A 10,164-nucleotide genomic window follows, 5' to 3' on the forward strand; every position below is an offset into this window, starting at 1 on the left:
TGTTTGTAGTTATGAAAATAGTGTAAAGTGATTTCATATGCTGACGTGGCTTGTAAAGTGATTTCATGAAAAAAAGACATGATTTTAGGAGAAAGCTAACATTGAAGTTAGGAAAAAATAATAAAAAATAATTCCAACCAATATGATCATTTGAGTAGGAACCACTTTTTACACTTTCCAAACAAACAATTAAAGTTTTATTTTGCAAACCAAACAAGTGTTTTATGATTCCAATGGAATCAAAAACAAACAAAGAAAAGTATAAAAGTGAAATTGATGAGGTGGACAACAACTTTCCAAGTTGTGTCATAAATACACAACTTTACCAACAACAACCAAACAGCCCCCAAGTGATTTAGTGGGAAAGTAAAACCTGCATTCCATGGGAAAGCATCGAAATCTAAGGGATTTTGTGAAAAAATTACCATTGAGAAAGCTACAGTTTTGCAGAACTTATTTCAACTATATGACACTTGGGGGTTATTTAGAAGTCAGTTAAATGTTGGGGACTAAATAGGAAAATTTCTCCAAAATAGGTACCAAGTCCAAGTGGGGCGGTCCTTATGGGCCCACATCAGTTACCCGCTCGATCTCCTCCCCCCAAAAAATTCCCCCCTCTGTCTTCAACTTTTGTTCACTTCAAAACGCCACCTTCACTCTTTCTCTCTTTCGAGCTCAAAGCCCTAACCCTAAAATGGAAGACCTAATCCTCGCTCTCCACTCAATCGAAGCCGTTAAGTTCGGCACCTTCACTCTCAAATCCGGCATCTCTTCCCCAATCTACATCGACCTCCGCCTCATCGTCTCCTACCCCAATCTCCTCTCCCAAATCTCCTCCCTCCTCTTCTCCTCAATCTCCTCCTCCTCCTCCTCCTTCGATCTCGTCTGCGGCGTGCGCCGAAAGGAGATCAAATCGTACGGAACCGGGAAATCGATCGAAGGATCGTTCTCTAAAGGACAGGTTTGTTTGATTGTGGAGGATCTGGTGACGAGCGGGGCGTCGGTGCTCGAGACGGCGGCGCCGCTGAGGGAGGCGGGGTTGGAGGTTAGGGATGCGGTTGTGGTGATTGATCGGGAGCAGGGAGGGAGGGAGAATTTGGCGGGGAAGGGGATAAAGTTGCATTCTTTGGTGAGGTTGACGGAGATGGTGGAGGTTTTGGTGAGGAATGGGAGGGTTACGGAGGAGAAGGCGAGGGAGGTTAGGGAGTTCTTGGAGGCGAATCGGAGCGTTGGGGTTCCGGCTGTGAAGCCGGAGGCAGTTGTGCCTAGGGTTAGGGTTTCGTATAGAGAGAGGGTTGGGATGGTGAAGAATCCGACAGGGAGGAGGTTGTTGGAGGTGATGGAGGCGAAGCAGAGTAATCTGTGCTTGGCGGCGGATGTGGGGACTGCCAAAGAGTTGCTTGAGATTGCTGATAAGGTTTATATTTTAACTATACACAATGCTAATTATTTCTTCGTAATAACACATTATATTGAGTAAATGTTTATTGGTTTTGGGTTACATGAATGATAAATTTACAGTGACAGACAATTCAGGATATGCTTTTACTCTGATCATTGTTTATGCTTGTACTTGCATAGAAAAAGATACAATATCATATGCTTTTACTTCTGATAATTCCACAGCGGGATGGTGTGTTGTTTGCCTTTGTTGCATCTGCCGCAGACAGGATGATCTTTACCTTATTTCTTGATGTCAGTTGATGGTTTGGGAGTTTATACCACATTAGGGAACAAGTTGCCATTCAAATGAAGAAACTTCAAGTTTTTGAAAATTTATGTATGGGTTCAACATTGGGGAAAGTGCAAAAGGTATAGCAGGCATTCTTAGATAATTCGGGACAAGTGTTTCCAACAGTATAATAGATGCATGTGGAGGAATTTGGATCAGTGATTATTTCTTGTCCACTTGCATGAGAAGTGTTTCTTAAGTTTTCACTTTTCACTTTTCACTTATCTTGCAGATCATTTTGTGAAGGAATTTTTAATGATGTATGTTCTGGTTGATAAATAAGTTTGCTAGTACTTTCTAGAGTTCAGTATTCATAATCATTATATAAATAAATCTTTGTTATGTTTTGTGCAGGTTGGACCTGAGATTTGCTTATTGAAAACACATGTGGATATACTGCCTGATTTTACACCTGATTTTGGCTCTCGGCTTCGCTCGGTAGTCTCTCATGCTCATGTCTATAATTACCTTATTTTTCACGACATCGCTTTAGTATTATTGTTTGGAATTAATTTTTTAACTTTTACTTTTTCCCGCACTTGTTTTACATAACAAAAACTCATACAGGACCAGGAGCATCTATGTGGTTACCTTATGGTGTAAAAAGATGATAAATGACATAATAGCATGAATACAATGCACAGGATGGACTATTAGTAAGCTCTGTTGTTTATCAAAGATTTAAAATCTCTGTTTTTATATTGTCAAAACTCAACTCAAAAGTTATGTAATCCACTATTTTTAGTATCTATGTACATGGTGTCAACCACCATCATCATCGTAAACAAAGCGTTCATGCAAAATCTGGGGTTGGCTTCATGGCAGCTGATCACACCTTGTAAATTGCTCCCCAACATTTATTTATTTGTCCATTATCATCTACAACATCATCATCCCAAAAAAAGGCCTGGCAAAGACTTTTCCCGTTATAACATGGTTTGTGAATGGAGCACAAGGTCCACGAAAGAGTTGTCAAAGCTTGACATATGTTCGTTAAGAAACCATGGATGAGAGGGAGACTCACTAGGGTCAGCTCCACATAAGGTAGGAAACCTACCTTATCATTGTGTAGATTCAGCTTCTGCAGCATAGGAGCCAATCAATAGGCCCAAGCAACATCCCCAACCCGCCACCCAAACTCCACCACGAAAACAAAAAAGACAATAGTCAGAAAAAGGGGAATGGGTGAATGCTTCCTAAAGGAATTACATTCCTACTGTGAAAAAGGAAATATTACAAATAATGATGATTGTATCCATATACTATCTATGAAGCATGGACATGCATAACATGAAGCCGTGTCGTGTCGTGTCTGTGTCGGACACACGTGTCGAACACACGTATCCTATGTATTTTTTACTATTTTCCTCGTGTCGGCGTGTCGGATGGCCATGTCGGATCTGTGTCCGTGCTACATAGTATACTATCTCTCCTTATTCACTAATTAATGTTGCAAACCATGCTAAAAGAAGAACTAAAGTAACTATAAACTGTCCGGATCTTTTATAAACCAAATCCAAAAAATTGACACAGATTTAGTGTCGCATGAATTCAGTGGTGAGTGGATCTTATACTATACATGAATTCAAGTTGTAATGTTATCTGAAAACTGGGTGTTAAGTTAAATTTGTTTCAGAAATGGAGCTTATGTCTGATCAATTCCTCTACTATTAACTGTTTTCATCTTTATTGTACTTAAAGATCATTGCGTTTCTGAAATTTAACAGATAGGGTTCATGTTTATTCTAGAGGTACATGAAAAAAAAAGAACCCATCTTATGTTTGAGTCATGTTGTAGCTAAAGTTTGATCATTTGTAACATCATGTCTCTAACTACTTCTAGTTGAATTTAAGTACCAGTTTGTCTACCCAATAAAACTGGGCCAGGTTCAAACCTGGCCCAATTGTAGAATACTTTGTGTCTGGAAAAAACATAGCCAAGTCTGGCTCAGTTTTTCCTAGCTAATTTTTGGCTCTGAAAACAGGCCACAACTGGTCCACCTCTCACCCTGGACCAGCCCTGATCTGATTAAAGAGAAAGCCAGCCTGGCCTGGTTGTCTATTGTTGGGTTGCCAAACAGAGCTTAAGGGTTTTTTTGTGTTTATGAGTTGCATAGTGTTTTTCCCCTTTTTGGCAGTTGGGCACTTCTCTGATTTTAGAATTCTGACGATATATGTTATTAAAGATTGCCATCTGTTTAAGCATGGTAAAAAGTGACAAGTCACCTTGCTTATGTGGAGGATTATCTGGGAAGGGCCCCCCAAGCGAATCATTGACGTGGAAATGCAATATTCTTAGTAGCCTAGCTGGACAAAGCTACGACAGCTAGAAGGCGGCAGAAAACAAGTTCCGGTGGGCCCTCTGAGGTTCAAGTTAGGATCTTCCTTAAAGTGTATTGAATACAGGAGAGGAAGAGTAAATGTGGAAGTGGAATAAAATTAGTTTAGAGAGGTAATTTCCATTGGAACTTCCTTTATATAGATAACTGTGAGGATGGATGTGGAGGAGGGGGTGTCATCATCTCAGACGATTGAGATGGATACACGTCAGGCCCTCATAGGTTGAGGAAGCTTCTTTTTACCTTAATAAAAGTGAGGCGCATTTAATAAAATTAAGGCACTCAAGTGGCTGACTTGTGAGACACAAGGGTCAGGGTGCCCTAGCCGTAGCCTAGCAGCCCTAGGGGACAGCTGGGCACGTGGGTCAGTGTTTGCCAAAGACGATCCCAGAGGGAGTTCTGACAATCCTCCTTCTGGGCCCTTAATCCTAAGATGAGTGTCTCATTTTTTGAGTTGGACATAGGCCATCTGTTCTCCATGTTGGCTTGGATTCATGGCACATGGCGCGAGATAGTTGGTCCAGAATTGCTTCTTAATTTTATGTGTAACACCATCAAATGAAAGAACAGAAGCTTTTCTGATAAAATTGATTTTCCCTGTGTTAGCTTGGTTGCTATCATGGTGACAAGATGGTATGTGAAGCCACGATTTGGTGGATATTAGTTTCTGATGATTTTCGTAAAAACTTGATTAATCCTGCCTGTCATTCTCATTTGAGTTGAATTCTTCAGTTAGTGAGCGCACAGGATTCCTTGATCATCCTAAGTTGCACCATAGGTTAGTTCATTTGCATTAATGTCGACTTGGTTCGTTTAGGCCAAATTGTTGCTCAATATGTTAAGGTTTCATAGTACCTGTATGGTTGTTTATTTTGCGATTGCATTTTGATCTTTGTATTTCACTGCTGCTTATACGCAATCTTTAAATTAAATATGTATCAGATATGAATAAATATTTCTAAAATCGTCAGAAGTGAAGCTTGAAGCATATGAAATTCTGGCATGCAAATTTCATCTTCTAATAGCATTCTAATGATATCTAATCACGTTGATCTTCTCTGACTATATCCTATTTATGCATGAGACATATGAAGTATGGTTAGTCATTGAATGTATTTGTATTGAAGATTGCAGATAAGCACAACTTTTTAATCTTTGAAGATCGTAAGTTTGCGGACATTGGAAATACGGTGACTATGCAGTATGAAGGGTGAGAATTTGCTACCTTAATATTTTGTAGCTTCTGTCCTTTCTTGTTTATGTTTAATCACAACAAGTATTTTTATACATTAATGATGTCACATTGTATTGTCTCAGAGGCATCTTCCGCATTTTGGAATGGGCGGATATTGTTAATGCACACATTATCTCTGGACCTGGCATTGTGGATGGCCTCAAGTTGAAGGTTTCTAAAACCTCTTGACTGATCTGTAATTGATTCCTTAAAACAACTTGTTCTAGTATTTATTTCTTTAACTTAAATATTTTTAGGGCTTGCCTAGAGGGAGGGGACTCTTACTACTTGCAGAAATGAGCTCTGCTGGCAATCTCGCCACTGGAGATTATACATCAATTGCAGTAAAAATTGCTGAGCAGCATTCAGATTTTGTCATTGGGTTTATATCAGTTAACCCTGCATCATGGCAAGGTGGACCTGGGAACACAGGATTTATTCATGCAACACCAGGTGTTCAAATGGTTAAAGGAGGGGACTCCTTAGGCCAGCAATACAACACTCCTTATTCTGTAAGTTTGATTTAGTTGCACCTTTTTTTCTTTCTAAATTTTTAATTTTTGTATTTGCATTGTAAAAAATATTCAAAGACACAACAAATGCAAAGCAATTCTCTCTGAACATGTTCTTTCAGAGTGTTTTTTATATTTGAAATCGTTAAACACTACCATGAGGCTATAGAAATGAACTTCAAGAATTGAGAATGCTAAAAATTCTAGTGCTTATATATTTCATAATTAGGTAAATTGAAGCTAGTGGTTTTTTACAGCCAGCATAATGACGGTTCATTAAAGGTCAAATTTGCAACTTTTTGTCGTGACATTTTTTCGGGGTGGGTTAGGGTTGGATGGGGGGTTTGACATAGCAGGGAGAAATTTCAATGTTGGTTTAATGCTACTTACTACCTGGACAGCGCAGCATACACTTAGTCTAGTAGAAAGTGAACCTTCATTCCTCCAATTAAAGAGATTTCACGTAATCTGTTGAAATGTTGTTGTGAGCATTAAGAGGAATCTGAGGACGATATCATGGCTATGTCTTTGATCTTGAAGCTGATTCAGTTTCTTTTGACATGGATTGTATTATTATAATGCAAACACTAGTTTAAGAGTGCTTGTGTTTGGTGGCCATGTTGGGTCTAAAAAATGAATGGTCCTCTAGTATGTTATTATCTTTTGTCTCTTTGTTTCTTTTCTACCCTGCTGACAATATGTCAATATATAATATACCACTTTTTAGGCGAAATATCATATTTATCACTTCGTTGTGATGCATTTTTTCAACTGGCTTATGTTGTCTGTAAGGGTCACATACGTGATGATTTCAAATAAAAGTATATGGTGGTTTTAGGTTGCTGATAAGTTAGCAATGTAGAAGGGCCCTTTCTACTTTTTTTTGTGTGGAAGATCTGAAATGTTGATTCGATAAATAGTCTTGCATGTTCAATTTTTGTTTCCAAGTCAACAATAAACTTTTAGATGTTGACCCTGCAAATTGGTTTGGAACTTATTGGTTTATTCTATTTATGTTTTCTTTTCAATTCGGAATAAATTTCTTAGTGCACACGCAATTAGCAAATGTCTGTACTTCCTGTGACTTGGAATGTGGAATTCCTTAAAACACAAGCATATGCAAGATCAAGATTTGCTTACCATGGACCACTGTCAATTTTGTTGTACTTGTAATATTGTTCAGTCAGGTTAACAACTGGAAATCAAATAAAATCCAACAGGCTACTGTCTCTAGCTTTTAGCATTCTCCAATCATTGACATTATGGCGCTTAAACTAAAGCTATTGGGTACCTTTTAGATATAATTGGAGAAAGCCAATTATCTCAATCTTCACCGTCTATTCCAATTTCAAGGGATCAGATGAGGCCACGTTGGATCTCCATTATTATCTTGAAAACCACCAATGTCTTGAAAACTACTATTGTGACAACGGAGATTCTACATGGAGAGGATCAAAAATTGGAAGGCCATAAGGATTGCGGTAATGGAGCCGTCCTCAATTGCCACCTAATTGGAACCTAATTGGAGAGGATCCGAATCTAGCCTCAAAAATGTTCAGTTGCTTCATACATCTCAAGATGTCTTGATATGCCAAGTTAAGATGATCAAGTACCACTTATTTGTGGCTTTTAGCTTTTAGTGACACATTCTGCTCTTTTGCAGGTTATTCATGACAGAGGCAGCGATATCATCATAGTAGGCCGCGGAATTATAAAAGCAGCCGATCCTGCTGATGCTGCCAAAGATTATAGAGTCCAGGGATGGGAGGCCTACGAGGCAAGTCGCTCTTAGGACGCCTTGCTTAAGGTTGCCACTCGCCCATCAAAATAGTTAGCAGATATAACTAAGTTGCATTGCTAGCTAGCAAGCCAAAGTATGTGTTCTTGATTTAAGGGAATGTTTGACGTCGGTGGCTGATATGGAGCTTGACGGTGTTAGCTCCTACCTGTTTGCAAGGCAAAATTATATATTTTGATTATGTGGTGCTGTTAGTTCAGAAAAAGTTTTGTTTGCTAACAACTATGGTATTTTTCATCTTCTAAGTATGTCTAGTGTGCTGCATTATCTCTCGAGTGTAAGGTTTTCAAATGGGTGGTTTTGGTTGGGTCATAAATGGGTGTGCGCATTTGTGTCTATTTTGGTTGGGTCATAAATGGGTGGGCGCATTTGTGTCTATTTGTCCATTTATGACTTACTTAACATTTGCTAAATGAGTTACTTTTCACCCATCCGTTTATTAAAATGAGTGGTTTTATTGGTAACCTAATAATCTATTTAGCTATTGGACTTTTTATGTATAAAAAAGTTTTAGGGATCTATTTTTCAAACGTGCAAATGGCATGAAATCTGAAATTTTTTAGCAATTCCCTATAAATTTAATTTGCAAACAATACTCTTAAATTTTTAAAATTTACAAAAAACACCCTTAATGGTTTAAAATTATAAAAACCACCCTAAAATTTCAAAACCTACAAATAATATATGAAATTCAAAAATTACTAGCAGCCTCTTGAAAATTAATAATTTACAAAAAAACACCCTTAAAAGTTTAAAAAATTATAAAAAACACACTTAAGAGTTTAAAATTACAAAACAATCTAAGAATTTTTTAAACTTGCAAATGACACATGAAATCTAAAAATTTTTAGCAGTCCCTTATTGATTTAAAATATAATAGTCCCTTATAAATTTAAAATTTACAAACAACACCCTTAAAATTTTAAAATTTACAAAAAACATCATTAATGGTTTAGGATTACAAAAACCACTCTAAAATTATGAAATCTACAAATGACACATGAAATTTAAAAATTACCAATAGCCCCCTGAAAATTTATAATTAAAAAAACCATTAACAATTTAAAATTTTATAAAAAACACCCTCAAGAGTTCAAAATTACAAAACAATCTCATAAGTTTCTAAACTTGCAAATGACACATGAAATCTTAAAATTTTTAGCAGTTCCCTATAAATTTAAAATTTTCAAATAACACCCTTAAAGTTTTAAAATTTACAAAAAACACCCTTAATGGTCAAGAATTACAAAAACCACCTTGAAATTTCAAAACCTACAAATGACACATGAAATCCAAAAATTATCAGCAGCCCCCTAAAATTTATAATCTATAAAAAACACCCTCAAAGTTTAAAAAATTGTAAAAAATACACTCAAGAGTTCAAAACTACAAAACAATCTCAGAATCTTCTAAACTTGCAAATGACACATGAAATCTAAAAAAATTTAGTGGTCCCCTATAAATATTAAATTTGTAAATAAGACCCTCAAAGTTTTAAAAATTATGAAAAAACCCACAAAGGATTTAGAATTACAAAAGCCACCCTAAAATTTCAAAACCTACAAACGACACATGAAATCTAAAACTTACTATTTGCCCCCTGTAAATTTATAATTTATAAAAAACACCCTTAAAGTTTAAAAAATTACAAAAAAACTCCCTCAAGAGTTTAAAATTATATAAAATTCTCAGAATTTTCTAAACTTACAAATGATAGATGAAATCTAAAAATTTATAGCATCCCCTTGTAAATTTAAAATTTGGAAAAACACCCTCAATGTTTTAGAAATACGAAAACAACCTCAGGGGTCTAAAAACTAGTAAAACAGCCTTGGAATTTCAATCCTACAAAGGACACATGAAAATTTGGAAATTGAGACTAGTCACTTGTAATTTGAAAATTACAGAAAACACCCTAAAAGTTTAAAAATTATGAAAAATGCCCCTAAGTTTGAAATTTATGGAAACACAACCGCAGAAGAGGCTTGTAATTTCTAGGTTTGTAGTGTGTTTTTCTACATGTCTTGGGACTTTTTGGTGTTTTATGAAGTTTTGAAATTTTAAGGGTGTTTTTTATAAATTTTAAAACTTTGGGTGTATTTTTGCAAATTTTAAATTTACAAGGGATGTTAGAGATTTCTAAATTTCATGTGTCATTTATAGGTTTAGAAAATTCTTAGAGTTTTATATAATTTTAAATTTTTAAGGGTGTTTTTTGTAATTTTTAAACTTTAAGGGTGTTTTTTTAATTATAAATTACAAATTTATAGGGGCCTGCTAGTAAGTTTTAGATTTCATGTGTCATTTGTAGGTTTTGAAATTTCAGGGTGGTTTTTATAATTCTAAACCATTGAGTGTGTTTTTTGCAATTTTAAAACTTTAAGGGTGTTATTTGTAAATTTTAAATTTAGAAGGGACTACTGAAATTTTTTAGATTTCATATGTTATTTGTAAGTTTAGAAAATTTTAATATTTTTTTGTAATTTTGAACTCTTGAGCGTGTTTTTTACAATTTTTTAAACTGAGGGTGTTTTTTGCAAAATATAAAT

The 10,164-nt window shown here is 36.0% G+C and overlaps 1 protein-coding gene across 1 annotated transcript; it reads left to right on the forward strand.

Annotated features, from left to right (window-relative positions):
• On the forward strand, positions 673–7,905 carry LOC109849040 (uridine 5'-monophosphate synthase). The gene is made up of 6 exons (XM_020418807.1): positions 673–1,417; positions 2,087–2,170; positions 5,199–5,281; positions 5,389–5,476; positions 5,563–5,817; positions 7,481–7,905. Exons 1-6 carry the CDS (start codon positions 695–697, stop codon positions 7,607–7,609), a joined length of 1,362 nt encoding a protein of 453 aa, XP_020274396.1. The 5' UTR covers positions 673–694; the 3' UTR covers positions 7,610–7,905.

This window comes from Asparagus officinalis, chromosome 7 (assembly GCF_001876935.1).
Source record: "Asparagus officinalis chromosome 7, Aspof.V1, whole genome shotgun sequence".
Taxonomy (NCBI): Eukaryota; Viridiplantae; Streptophyta; class Magnoliopsida; order Asparagales; family Asparagaceae; genus Asparagus; species Asparagus officinalis.